This window comes from Zingiber officinale, chromosome 6B, assembly GCF_018446385.1.
Source record: "Zingiber officinale cultivar Zhangliang chromosome 6B, Zo_v1.1, whole genome shotgun sequence".
NCBI lineage: Eukaryota > Viridiplantae > Streptophyta > Magnoliopsida > Zingiberales > Zingiberaceae > Zingiber > Zingiber officinale.
This window is the reverse complement of record NC_055996.1, coordinates 85,467,450-85,481,850: the sequence shown is the minus strand read 5'-3', so window position 1 is coordinate 85,481,850 and position 14,401 is coordinate 85,467,450. Positions and strand designations below refer to the sequence as shown.

The window sequence follows — 14,401 nt, the reverse complement described above, 5'->3', positions numbered from 1 at the left end:
ACCAAATCAGAGCGGTACCTGCTCTGATACCACTTGTAGGACCGTTAGATTCGATAGAGGGGGGGTGAATATCGATTCGAAAAAGACGAGTATAATCGCAGCGGAAAAATAAAATAAACACAGATGTTTTTACTTCGTTCGGAGCCTGTGACGACTCCTACTCGAAGGCCCGTGGTCCTTGACCACTTTCGTTGGGCAATCACTAACAAGTCGAAATATGATTACAGAATAAGTACAGGAAATGCTAGTAATAAAGCAATACCGACAAAGAAAAATTAAATAAAAAACCGGAAGAGCACTTTTGTCGGAGCGTAGTTGACGTCGCACTTGAACGTCGAGCAGCAAGATCAGCAGTAGAAGAGTTCTCAGAAAAAGTTGATTCTGAAGCTCCTACCTGGGGCTTCTTTTATATGCTGTTCCGGGCGCCTGGATCCCTTCCGGGCGCCTGGAGTGTGACGTAACTGCTCAAATCAAGATGCTCCACGTGGCGACGACTTGTCTGGATAAAATTCGCCTTCCGGGCGCCTGGATCCCTTCCGGGCGCCCGGACCTCCGGGCGCTCGGATCCCCTCCGGGCGCCCGGACCACCTTGTTCCAGAAAGACTCCTTTTTCCTGCAAAACAAGGTTAGTCCGAGGCACATATACATCCTGTAAAACAAATTGTTAGCACAGTTAAAGTTCAACAGATGGATAAAAAGAGTATGACTTAGATTCCGTCTTTCCGAGACCGGAATCTAGTCACGATCTCGACTTAGACATCCGAAATGGATCTAAGCCGGATCGACGCCTAATGTCCCCTTCCCGGGAACGCGTCCTCACAGTCACTCCCCTCCAGTGACTTACCTCACTTACCTGCCAGACGTCCGGTCAGCCCGTCGACCCGTCTGGACTTCTCGCCAAACGTCCGGTTAGCCCGTCGACCCGCTTGGACTTCTCGCCAGCTATCTGGTCAGCCCGTCGACCTAGCTGGACTTCTCGCCAAGCGTCCGGTCAGCCCGTCGACCCGCTTGGACTTCTCGCTAGCTATCCGGTCAGCCCGTCGACCTAGCTGGACTTCTCCTGCACACTCGATCAAAGTGTCAGACAACAACAAGACTAACTTAACCTATTTGTCATTCATCAAAACCTGGGTTAAATCGTTAGTGCTAGCCACACCAACAGGGGTTCTGTTCGTGGGGACTCACCCGATCGATCAGCTGATCGATTGGGCATGATCCAATCGATGCCCAATCGATCGACTGATCGATCCAGATCTGCTGGATCGATCGGCTGATCAATCCAGATCTTGGTTTTTGCCCAAAAACAAGTCCAAAGCCCCCTAAACCAACATCCAGTCAACCATGACTTGTTGGTACATAAAACCTAGCATCCGGTCACTCTTGACCAGCTAGGACTCTCTCACCAAGTGTCTGGTCAATCCCTTTGACGCACTTGGACTTTTCTCCTCTTGTCAAGTATCCGGTCAATCCCGTTGACCAACTTGGACTTTCACCAGATGTCTGGTCAACTTTGACCCATCTGGATTTCCCCGTGCTTGGCTTCACTCACCAGGATTTCCCTTCTGCCTAACTTCACTCACTAGGACTTTCACCTGGCTTCACTCACCAAGATTTCCCTTCTGCCTAGCTTCACTCACTAGGTCTTCTCATCTGCCTGGCTTCACTCACCAGGACTTTCACCTACCTTCACTCACTAGGGTTTCCTTCTGCCTGGTTTCACTCACCAAGACTTTCACCTAGCTTCACTCACTAGGATTTTCAGTCAAGTATCCATTCAACCTTGACCTACTTGACTCTCCTTCACAATCTCCCCACATGAACAATTGCACCTGCAATGTTCATGTGTTATCTACAAGTATTGTCAAACATCGAAACCAAATCATCAAGAATCGAGCTTGACTCACTTCAAGCCCAGTCAAACAGGTCAACCTTGACCTAGGGAATATTGCACCAACAATCTCCCCCTTTTTGATGTTTGACAATACCACTTGTAAGTTAGACTAATCTCATAGCCTAAACCTCCTTCATGCCACTAGGTAATGAAAGCATAAGTTAAACCCTTCATTCTCCTCCTTAGAGGGCAAACTCCCTCTAGGTAATGAAGTCCTAACTTAAACCTTTCATTCTCCCCCTATTGACACACATCAACAACATGCTCCATCCTTGGGCACACATCAACAAATTCACTTGTTGAAAACTCTCCCTTTTGAGACTCTCCCCTTTGAGACTCTCCCCCTGAAGAGTTGCTCATCGTTGTTCACAACTTTACTCGTTGTGATCAACACGATAATGAAAGTCTCATACCCTTCATTGTCCTTTACCCTACATTCTCCCATTAACGTAGTCAAATTCCCATCCGTGAGCTTTTTAACTTAAACCACTTGAACAATGAGGATATCCACTCCCCATTAAAGTTCAAACGCTCAACCTTGAGCATGTTTTGAAAAGAATGTTAACCACCTTCCAAGGTTCATGAAAAAAAAAGTTTTCATGTCTTTAAAGAGTCCCTCCCCCTAAAGACATGGTGGTAACTTCTGTCATTGCACCAACAATGACTTGGAATCCCTAAACCTTTAGGAAACCCAAATTTAGAAGTTTTGAGGTACAAAAATTTAATATTGAAACAAACCTCAACCTAAACTTCAATTTAGTCTTCCTTAACCAATCCATCCTTGTTTTTAACATGAAAACACCCTTTTTATGTATACACATGTATTTTGAGGGGTTAGGAATGATTACCTAGACTAAAATAGGTTCAAAATGCTGAAAATAAGTTTTCCCAGTCAAAATCAGCATCTTCGATCGATTGGAGTTGGGTTCCAATCGATTGACCCCTGCTGAATCGATCCACTGATCGATTCAGTTTTCTTGGATCGATCGGCTGATCGATCCAGTGAGTTTCTGCTCGTGAGAAATACCTTCTCGATCGATCGGCTGATCGATTGAGGCACTCCAATCGATCCACTGATCGATTAAAGGCCTGAAATTGCTGAAATTCAATTTCAGCCAATTTCAGAAACCCCTAGAAAATTCTACAAAATTCCAAAAATCGTGAAAATTTGTGTAGACATTATTTAGGTTATACTTTATCATGGAAAAATAGTTTTCTATGAAAATACATCATATTTTCAAATATTGACAAAAACTTGAAAACTTGCATAAACTTTAGTGTTTTCTTCAAGTTTGTGTCTAACTATTCAATGGTGATTACTATCAAAAGATAGCCTTCACCAAGGTTTTCCAAAATCATTTTAAAAACCTTTTCAAAATCAATATCCCATCATGTTCCTTGGGCTTAATGCACATGACTTGTACATTAGCTTTCCCAATGATGGGAAAACACATAACTATGTGTTTTGATGAACTCAAAACTCAAAAGAATGCACTAAATCAACATCTTGAGTTTTGTTCATCATCCTAACATCTCACTTGTATCTAAAGTGCACAAAACACATACAAGTCATCTTATAGGTCTTTGTGAGATGTAAAGTTTGGTTTTGCCCTAATCTAGGGATTATGTATATTTATCTAGGCATTTTATAGATATTAGACATCCACCTAGGATGTCACTTGTTGATACACTTGTACCACTTGTTACCACTTGTTGGTAACACTTGTTGGTACTTGTTGATAAATGTCATTTGTCCTTAATTTTAAAGAATTAAAAATAATGCATGATAATGTTATGGCATACATCAAAATGAAATAGTTTTCAAAAGAAAGATTCCTATAACTACATGATGTATGTATGTCATGACATGGTATTTTTGTGTTTTCATAATAAGGCATGAGTGCAACAATAATCATGATGTCATGGCATATAATGGGCAAACAATCATGGCAAGGTTTAGCATAAATAACATATACCTAGATTATCTATCTAAGTATCCTTAACCTTAGTTAATCCTAAAACTTAAACCCTAGATTGCCCAAAGTGCTTCAAGAAGGTGCCAAAACCTAAATTGGCATTTCTAATTTTCTTGATTAATTTATGCCAATTGAAATTAAGCATATTCCTCAAGTGTTGTCATATTTCATTTTCCCACAAAAGTGGCACTTTAGATTAAGGCTTAGATTTGCCTTAAATTACTAAGAAAATACCAAAGTCCCAACTTGGTATTTCCTTATGTTTTCCCAATATGTGCCATTTTAAAATAAAATCAATACTTCTCAAATTTTGGCACATTTTACTCATTCAAAGAGTAAATCATAAATCCATTTCATTTTCAAAAGTTAATAATAACTTAGAGAATGATCCTTGAGTGTCAATTTCTTCAAAGTTGGGTTAACTACCCTTCTTCTTAGAGTTGACACTCTCTAACCCATCTATGGGGTAGAGAAAATGCTCTTAGGAACCCAAAACCTATTGGTGCTCCTTGGATGCTCTAGGTATTCACTAGGGATAACTTTCCTAGATACCTTCCTAGTGACTTTGTTTTGCTTCTTAGAAGCCTTGGTCACTTTTTCTATGTCTACCCTAGGGATTGTTTCCCTTGTGATCTTCTTTGTGGCTTTCTTAGACTTCTTAGAAGTCTTAGTCACATTTGTTGCAAAAATACTCTTAGGGATGACCTCCCTAGTATTTTTTGCTTGCCCACTAGGCCTAAGGTTTGTTCCATAACTATATGGAACTCTATGGTAAGTAGGTACATCCTTTTTGGTTTTAGGTTTGTATCCCAAACCTCTATGGCCTTTGGATGACCCTTGTTGTCCTAAACCTAGATTTTGCTCATCTTGCCCTATTAGGATATTTTCCATCCTTTTTAGGGTCTTTTCCATTTTATCAAGTCTTGACCTCAAGACTTGATTTTCTTTCCATAAGTCCTTAGTTTTTGATTTATCACTAAGTCCATGAGCATTTTTATTTTTAGGCTTATAACTATGGTTCTTAGTGTTATTGCCTAAATTCTTATCTACCTTCCTAAACGTAGGTGTGGTAGTTTTAGCATGGAGAGCCATGTGCTTTTCCTTAATGCTATCATGCTCTCTATTCTTATGGTAAATAGCATTAAAATGGTATAAATTGGAACTAACATGCTTTTTACCATAATTTAAAGGGGTAGACTCAATAAAGGTTACCTTCCTTTTTACCTTGGAGGCTCCCCCTTGAATTGAGCTTCCTCCTTGAGCCTTGACCACCTTCTTCCCCTTGGGATATTGACTCCGGTAATGTCCCTTTTTATTGCACAAGAAGCACACAATGTGCTCCTTGCTCTTCTTTGTTGTGGGGATGGTCTCCTTGGGCTTCTCCTTGCCCTTGGGTGCCACTTGGCCCTTTTTCTTAGCCAATTTAGGGCACTTGCTCTTGTAGTACCCGTGTTCCCTACACTCAAAACATATAATATGATTTTTATTTTTAAATGAACTATTTATACCTTCTTGTCTAGGGGTGGCACTTGGTCCTCCATTTGATGTGGATGTAGAGGCTTCCTCTTGATCTGATAGTGATGCTCCTCCATTAGATTTAACTTGGCTTGTGGAGGTGGAGGCTACTTCATCCTCTTCTTTTCTTGACCCGGATGTGGAGACTTCTCCTTCTTCCTGATCCGGTGTCACCGAAGATCTCTCTCCCTCAATCCAAGAGGTGGAGGCTTCATCATCTTGAACATGGAACAAGGAGTATGCTCCCTCCTTGTTCGCTTTATTGCATTCCCTCGAAGATGAAGCTTCTTCTTGGACTTCTTCTTCGGAAGTTGAGCATCTCTCAACTTCGGAATTCTCCTCCTCTTGGTCTTCTTCCAATGAGTCACCCTCTTTGGATTTTTCTTGGGTTGGTACAGTGGAGGGGATCTCATGAATTGATGCCAATTTGCTCCAAAGCTCCTTGGCATCCTTGAACTCTCCAATTTGCTCCAAAATGTGACTAGGCAATAGATTGACCAAGAGCTTGGTCACCTTGTCATTGGCCTCACATCTTTGGATTTGTTCTTGGCTCCAGTTGCTCCTCTTGAGAATTTTGCCCTTTGAATTCTTGGGAGCTTCGAAGCCTTCCATTAGAGCAAACCATTGCTCTATCTCCATCATCAAGAAATTTTTGATTCTTGATCTCCAAGAATCGAAGCTTGTTGAAGTGTATGGTGGAGCCACACTTGTGTCAAATCCAAGTCCATCTTGGAATTGCAAATTCTTTGACTTTGATGAATTTGCTCCAACTTCTTCACCCTCTAGCTTTGTTTGTTTTGTTTGCCCCTTCCGGCGATGATTCCGGTGAAGAGCGACCTCGCTCTGATACCACTTGTTGGGACCGAAAAGTAGCTAGAGGGGGGTGAATAGCTCGTCGCGTGCTCGTGGTCGGCGTTGCTTGTTTCTTCAATGATGTGCAGCAGAAATGAACAAGAAACAACTCACACAACGCTAACAAGTAGATTTACTTGGTATCCACCTCCAAAGGAGGTGACTAGTCCAAGGATCCACACACTCACACACCCTCCACTATGAAACACACTCCTCTACGGTAACTACCGAAGGCGGAGAAGCCTTTACAAACTCTCAATACAAGAAGAAAGGAAAGGATATGAAATACAAGCAAAAGCTTACAATAAACCCTAACCCTAACTTCTCTTCTTGCTTTTGTTCCGCCTCTTGACTTGGAAGAGCCTCCAAGAATCTTCAAGAACTGGCGATCTGAACTTGAGAGAGAGCCGTGGAGTCGCTGGTGAAGATGGGAGATGAATCGTGTAAGCCCTGCTGAAGGAAACGCTCGTCTGCAGCTAAATACGACGGCAACGGTCGGATCCCGATCGATTGGATTGCTCCCAATCGATCGGGGAGGCTTTGGATCGATCAACCGATCGATCCAGAGTGCCTCTGTGCTCTCTGGAATAGCCTGGATCGATCGGCTGATCGATCCAGGGCTTATCGCGCACAAACAGCAGCTCCCAATCGATCCACTGATCGATTGGAACCTCTGGATCGATTAATGGATCAATCCAAAGAGGTTCTGTTCATGGGGACTCACCCGATCGATCAGCTGATCGATTGGGCATGATCCAATCGATCGACTGATCGATCCAGATCTGCTGGATCAATCGGCTGATCAATCCAGATCTTGGTTTTTGCCCAAAAATAAGTCCAAAGCCCCCTAAACCAATATCCAGTCAACCATGACTTGTTGGTACATAAAACCTAGCATCTGGTCACCCTTGACCAGCTAGGACTCTCTCACCAAGTGTCTGGTCAATCCCTTTGACGCACTTGGACTTTTCTCCTCTTGCCAAGTATCCGGTCAATTCCTTTGACCTATTTGGACTTTCACCAGATGTCTGGTCAACCTTGACGCATCTAGATTTCCCCGTGCCTGGCTTCACTCACCAGGACTTCCCTTCTGCCTAGCTTCACTCACTAGGACTTTCACCTGGCTTCACTCACCAGGATTTCCCTTCTGCCTAGCTTCACTCACTAGGTCTTCTCATCTGCCTGGCTTCACTCACCAGGACTTTCACCTAGCTTCACTCACTAGGGTTTCCTTCTGCCTGGTTTCACTCACCAGGACTTTCATCTAGCTTCACTCACTAGGATTTTCAGTCAAGTATCCAGTCAACCTTGACCTACTTGACTCTCCTTCACAATCTCCCCACATGAACAATTGCACCTGCAATGTTCATGTGTTATCTACAAGTATTGTCAAACATCGAAACCAAATCATCAAGACTCGAGCTTGACTCACTTCAAGCCCAGTCAAACAGGTCAACCTTGACCTAGGGAATATTGCACCAACACCTTCAACCTCCTTAAAGGCGTCTCCAGCTTTGAAGTTTATCCCCGCAGCGTCGAAGATGATAATGTCCGCAAGCTGCGAAACTTATTTGGTTAAAGGCGCCTTCAAGTTCCTGGAAGGCGCCTTCCATCCCTGATCTAAGGCGCCTTCCATCCCTGATCTAAGGTGCCTTCAGGCACCTAGAAGGCGTCTCCTGTTCCCTCCTGCGCAAAGCTTTAGCTAAGGCACCTGAGGCACCTCCAACAGCCCCAGAGGCACTTTGGACGCTGTTTATCTGAGCATTTTCTTGTGCATATCCCTTCCTACAAGGCATATTAGTCCACGAGCAAAATATACCCTGTAAAATAAAGTTAGTAAAATAAAATATGAATAATAAAGTAGTTGATAGTCTTTAGACTATCCAGTTCTATTTTCAGATTTCTCAAAAATTCTAAGTCGAACCGATGTCTACTGTTCCTTCAATGGGGAACACGCCCTCACCTACTCCTTTTAAGAGAAATTACCTTTTGCCAGATCGGTCCTCCAGACCGTTTAGACTTTTGCTTAACGTCCGAGACTTCAAACTTCATGTTGAACGTCTGCTCCATGACACGTTCAGACTTCCAGCTGGTCCATGATCACCAGGATTTTCACCTAGAGTCCCTGACTCTAGGATTTCACCCAAAGTGCTCGACCCGCCAAAACATTGCCCAGTCCCCCAGACTAGCACTTCATTACCTAACCACGGCTGGGACTTTCCACCTGCCTAAAGTTCACTAGGACTTTTACCTAAAACAACTTAGGACTTTCCTGTAAACTCAATCACACTTGTTAAATAACAAGACGACTTAACTTTGAACCTCTTTATTATTATCAAAGCACAGGTTTGATCGTCTAATGTTTCCTGCACCAACAATATCCTAACTGAAGGTTAGGTAATAGGAAGTCAAAATCAAAGGTTAGACAATGGAAAGTTCAAACTGAAGGTTAGGTGATGGAAAGTCCTAACAGGGCTAGACGGTAGAAGACCTAGTTAAAAACTAGGCATAGAAGTTCTAGCAGAGCTAGGCAGTGAAAGACCTAACTGGAAACTAAGAATAGAAGTCATAGCGGGGTTAGGTAGTGGAAGATCTAGTTGGAAACTAGGCAATGGAAGTCCTAACTGTTGGTGCAGTCAGTACCAATGGTTAAACCTAAGTTTGATGAATGATAAATAGATTAAAGTTAGATGTATTACTATCTAACCTTGCTACCAAGTGTGCAGAGTTAACTAACCCTGGTCAGGGTGTTCGATTCCCGACATATTGAAGTCCATATGTGGGATTCTGGCAAGGGTCGGGATGTGTGATTCCTGATGGGTGAAGACCGGATGTGTGATTTTGGCAAATCTAGATATGGGATTCCTGAGTGGAGAAGGTCAGATGTGCAATTCCGGTAGGTCATGATGTCTAATTCCCGATAGGTGAAGACCGGATGTGCGATTCCGATAAGTCAGGATGTTCGATTCCTGAAATTCGGATGTGTGATTCTGGAAGGTAACTCTACATCTAGTAAGTAGAGGTAAGTCACTGGAGAAGAGTGACTAAGTGAGGGTGCGTCCCCATTCGAGGGATAGTAGACATCGGTCCAATTTAGGTCCATTTCAGAAACCTAAATTGATATCTTAACTAGATTCTGGTCTCGAGGAAACAGAACCTAATTACTACTTCTTATTATTACTGTGTTAACACTGTCTTACATGTTATTACTTGGTTTATTGGACTAACATATTTTGCAGGGCAAAAGGAGCACAGTTAGGATTAGGCAATCGATTAGGACAATCAATTGACCTAAAGCAATTGATTAGGGAAATCAATTGAGAGCATTTTTGCAAGAACACAAAAGGTGCCGGAATCGATTCCGACAATGCCAATCGATAGGGCGGTATGTCTCTTAAGAATAGAAAGGTTCTGAATCGATTAAGATAATCGATTCAGGCTTCCCCAATCGATTAGACTAATTGATTGATCCCTTTTTTGTGAGAGAACATAAAGTACAAAAATCGATTGGGCAATCGATAGATAGCCTTTTCTCTCACGAGCAGTGAAGGGATGTAAACAAGCCAAGCCGAGCCAGGCTTAAAATGAACTAAGCTTTTAAAATAATTGTTCAAGCTTGACTTGGTTTATTTTTTATGAGCTTGACATTGTTTAAAGCTTGGCTTGAGTTTGGTTCATTTAGATGTTATCGAGCTCTCAATTCAAGCTTGGCTTGAGCTTGGTTCGAGCTTAGCTTGAGCTTGGTTCGAGCTTGGTTTATTTAGATGTTATCGAACTCTCAATTCAAGCTTGTTTGATTGTTTGAAACTTTTAGTTGTTTGATTGGTTATTAAGCTTGATCATTTAAATTTATTTATTTATTTTATTTTATTTTATTATTTATTTAGCATATTGAAAAGAGTTTTATTAATGAATATAGTTCGTGAACATTATTCACGAACATTGCTCACGAGCATTGTTCACTAACGTTGTTCACGAACATTAACGAGTTAAACACATATGTGTTCAATCTTGTTTGTTTAGTTTAACGAGCTGTTCAAGCTTGTTTGTTTAATTAATCTTGTGTAAACGAATATAAACAAGCTCTTACCAAGTCGAACATTAAGCTTATTCACGAACGTTTGGTTCATTTACAGTCCTACAACAGAAGCTTTGAAATTGATTTACTTAATCAATTAGAAGCTGGTAATCGATTGGTATGACTCACTAATCAATTAGATATACGAAAAAGAATCATTCTATAAATTTTGAATGATCGATTTGACATGGTATTCGATTTGGGGTTAGACCAATCGATTGGGAGATATTTTCCAGCCCGAAAAAATCCTAGAAAAGGAGAGTTTGTGGACATTTGAAGACGCCAGTTCTGGAAATTGAGTAAGAAGTTATGCTACATATTCAACTGATCAAGAGGCATGTTTAAGGAACAAGAGATCAATCAAGCAAGATGTTCATTGTATTTGTATTCTTTTCTCTTGTTTTGTATTGTTCCTAATGTATTTTCTCTATGTATTCTCGTGTTCGAGATTATATGAGGCTTCTCTGCTTCTGAAAATGAGATTTTCATAGTGAAGCTGTGAGTGAGGAGTAAACCCTTGAATTAGTCACCTTAAAGAGGTGAATATCGTATAAAATTGAAGGTATTAGTATTGTGGAGTCTTCGCTTCAAATTTCTGCTACAAATCAAGTTCAAAGAAGCGAAGGAAATTATTCATCCCCTCTTAGCTCAGGTGTGTCCTAACAAATTTTATACCCCATCAATCCTTAAAATTATGAAATCTTTATATATATTTTTTAAAAAATATTTTCAGTGAAATAAAGGTTCCCATAAAACATGAAAAACACCAAAGAATTCAATCAGAGATTGGAAAATTAAAAGGAACAAATGAACTTTTTATTTTTCTTTAAAAAAAAATAGATCACGCATTTAAACTAAAACACATTTTTTTTTAAAAAAAAAAGTACATCTCATTTTTTAAAAATAATATTTTTATTCTAACTATATCCTTATTTCAAAGTTATTGTGATAATAATTACCATACAAAGAATAGAACAGTACTATTTTTTAAAAAAATACTAAATTGATCGAAAATATTTAAACTCAAATTATAATCGTATAACTACTTACAACACGAAACAATCTAACCATAGTTGATTATTAAATATGTGTCATAGCTATTATAAATTATAATAGTTATAAACATAACTACTAGCGAGGTTATAGAACCTATATAACAGAATTAGGATAAGAATTTCTCTTAAAAAAATATTTACAAAATTCATGTTGAAAATTTTTAGTAAGGTCAATTGATCCCACTAGCTATTCCAACAAAAAAATATTCTCCATTAAATAAAAAATAAAATAAAGAAAAAAATAAAAATAAAAATTCTCAATAGTACCACAGGATCGAGCTCTTAACAATAATTTACATCAGACTTTTGAGATCACTCATTCATTAATGAATTAGTTACGACCCAATCAATCAAACCGCAACGGGATCCGCATAACAATATTATAAATCCCCCCGCACTCGATCGCACGTCGACGCTGCAACAAATCGCCACGACCCGCTCCCAGGCATCCGCCACGTGTCCCTCCGGGACAAGCTTAAATAAACAATTACTTCATGTCCTTAACTTAACTCCTACTTAATCATCCTCAATGTACTTCAAGGAATTCCTTGGAAACGTGCATGCACCCATTAATTAAAGAAATGCTGAGAATATTAATTCTACAAAATATTAATTCTAATTCGTACATATTTATTATTTTTTATTTTCCATTTTTTAGTTGATCCCCAATTTGTGGACAGCCATTAAGCAGAGTGCACACTGTTCATGGATGTGAAGCTTCATGTGCTTCCACTTTGAGGGCAACTCCAAGTGGGCCAAAAGGGATAGAATAAAATCTAGTAAATCTTAGCATCAACGTGTGTTACTAAGTCCAAATATATTAGAAAAAATAAGAAAGATTTAATTAGCAACTCAAATTCTCTTTTGTGTAAACAACAAAAATGAGAGATTAAGAGAGCATGTGTGAGGATGTACTTTGTTTCTAGTAAAGACATCTTTAAGAATGTAAGTAGATTAACTTTAGACGTGCTTACTTTAACCAAGTCTCCCTCGAAGCATCATGCCACGGAATAGGGCACAACTACTAGTTAATAATAAACTAATTGCCTTAGGTACATCCTTATAATTTTCAATGATAATCGTATAATTTGATCAGACTACTCATGTATGTATCTTCATCGACCTCGACTAAACTGATAAACTTTGATAGTTATTGTAAACTGAATGCCCTTTGGCAAAGGCAACTCTTTTGTCTCTTCCTCTCCATCTGAATAGAATAACAAGAAGACTCGATCTATTTATTTGTTAAAAGACAAAAATAAAGAATTTTTTTTCCCCACCTAAGTAAACGTAGGCTAAGGCCTATGGATCGAATAGCTATTCGACTAGCGGCTAGCGAGAGAGAGAGAGAGGGGGAGGGGGAGGAGAGGAGGAAGAAGGCGAGTGTGCTGGCTTCCTTTTAGTAGTGAGACCTGACACTCCCACAAGGCTGCAGGCTTGGTGGAGGGGCCCATCATTGCCATCCCCCCACTCCTCCTCCTTTTACTCTGCACCAACCAAGCCTGCACCTGCAATGCATGGCTCAACCCGCCACTCAGTCTGAGCACGACAAGAACCAAGACATCACAGAGACATGGAGGAAGAGCAGGGGTGAGCTGAGCTGACAGAAGGAGAGTGTGCTTGCTTTATCTCTAAGTTGCATCCCAGGAGATGAGCAATAAATGATCCACAACCTCACCTACCAAGCTTTCAGAAGTGAGAGAGAGAAGTATAATGGCGGTGGGGACGAGTTGCAGGGCGTGGGAGGGGTGAAACATGACCCTGTCGGTGGTTATGGATTCTCTACTCTTCTCTTCTTCCCTCTACCTCTCTTCGACTTAAAATCCCCCCCTTTGTCAATTCTCGATTGTCATCTTCTTTCCATCTGCGTGTTTTTTTTAAAAAAAATTACCTAAGGAGTTTGGTTTATGGAATTTAGGAAGCAGGAGTTGTTGGAGGAGGTCTACAACCCTGCTCCTCTGCAGCAGTCTGCCTTTGCCAGGCCTCTGGCGTCGCCTTCTTCTTCCTCTTCTTCGTTCCTCTTTGCCAGAGCAGGCGAGGCCATGGGATCTTCCCTGGTTCAGAAGCCCACCCCCATCTCCGCCGCGCCGGCCGCCGAGGCAATGAGGCCGGAAACGGAGCCCCGATACCGGGAGTGCCTGCGGAACCACGCGGCCAGCGTCGGCGGCCATGTGCTCGACGGGTGCTGCGAGTTCATGCCGAGCGCCGGCGAGGCGCTCAAGTGCGCCGCCTGCGGCTGCCACCGGAGCTTCCACCGGAAGGATCACGGCGAGATGTGCGAGCTCCGGAACGGCGTCGCGCCGCCGCTCTTGCTTCCGCCGCCGCCGCTGCCTCCGGCGGCGACGCCCTACGGGCACCTGAGGCCGTTCGGAGCCTCCGGCGTGATGGTGCGGGTCGGCAACAGCGGGAGCGCGGCCGCGGGGACGGAGTCGTCGAGCGAGGAGCTGGCGGCGCAGCGACCGTTCGTGGTTTCCAGGAAGAGGTTCCGGACTAAGTTTACCGCAGAGCAGAAGGAGAAGATGCTGGCTTTCGCGGAGAAGGTAGGGTGGCGGATGCAGCGGCAAGACGAGGGGACACTGGAGCACTTCTGCGGCGAGGTCGGGGTGAGCCGGCACGTGTTCAAGGTGTGGATGCACAATAACAAGAGCTCGTTGAAGAAGCCAAACCACGAGCAGCAGCAGCAGCAGCAGGAGCAGCAACAGCTGCTGGAAGACGACGAAGAGGAAGACGAACAGCAGCACCACCAGGTCCACCACCACCGCCACGAAATGCCAGCCAATTGAGGATTCTACTTTTGTTTTTTTTTTCAATTACTTTTAATTTACTCGTGTTGTAGCGGTAATTTCTTAGCTCTGGTACTACGCGTAGCTTGATGACACAATGCTGAGGCTTAACGTTCTTTATTCACATCTTATTGCGTGCCCCGGATAGAGCATAGAGGTATTTAATGAAGCAGGATAAGTAGATAGAGACCAAATGCCCAGATCGGCCTTATAATTATGAGTTCCTAATATAAAGAAAATAGAATCTAGCA

General features: G+C 42.0%; 1 protein-coding gene across 1 annotated transcript; it reads left to right on the top strand.

Moving 5' to 3' along the window:
* The first annotated feature begins 12,710 nt into the window (after positions 1–12,710).
* LOC121992934 (zinc-finger homeodomain protein 6-like) lies at positions 12,711–14,276 on the top strand. The gene is made up of 2 exons (XM_042547577.1): positions 12,711–13,130; positions 13,286–14,276. The coding sequence occupies exons 1-2, from the start codon at positions 13,123–13,125 to the stop codon at positions 14,148–14,150; spliced, it is 873 nt and encodes a 290-aa protein (XP_042403511.1). The 5' UTR covers positions 12,711–13,122; the 3' UTR covers positions 14,151–14,276.
* The last annotated feature ends 125 nt before the right edge of the window (positions 14,277–14,401 follow it).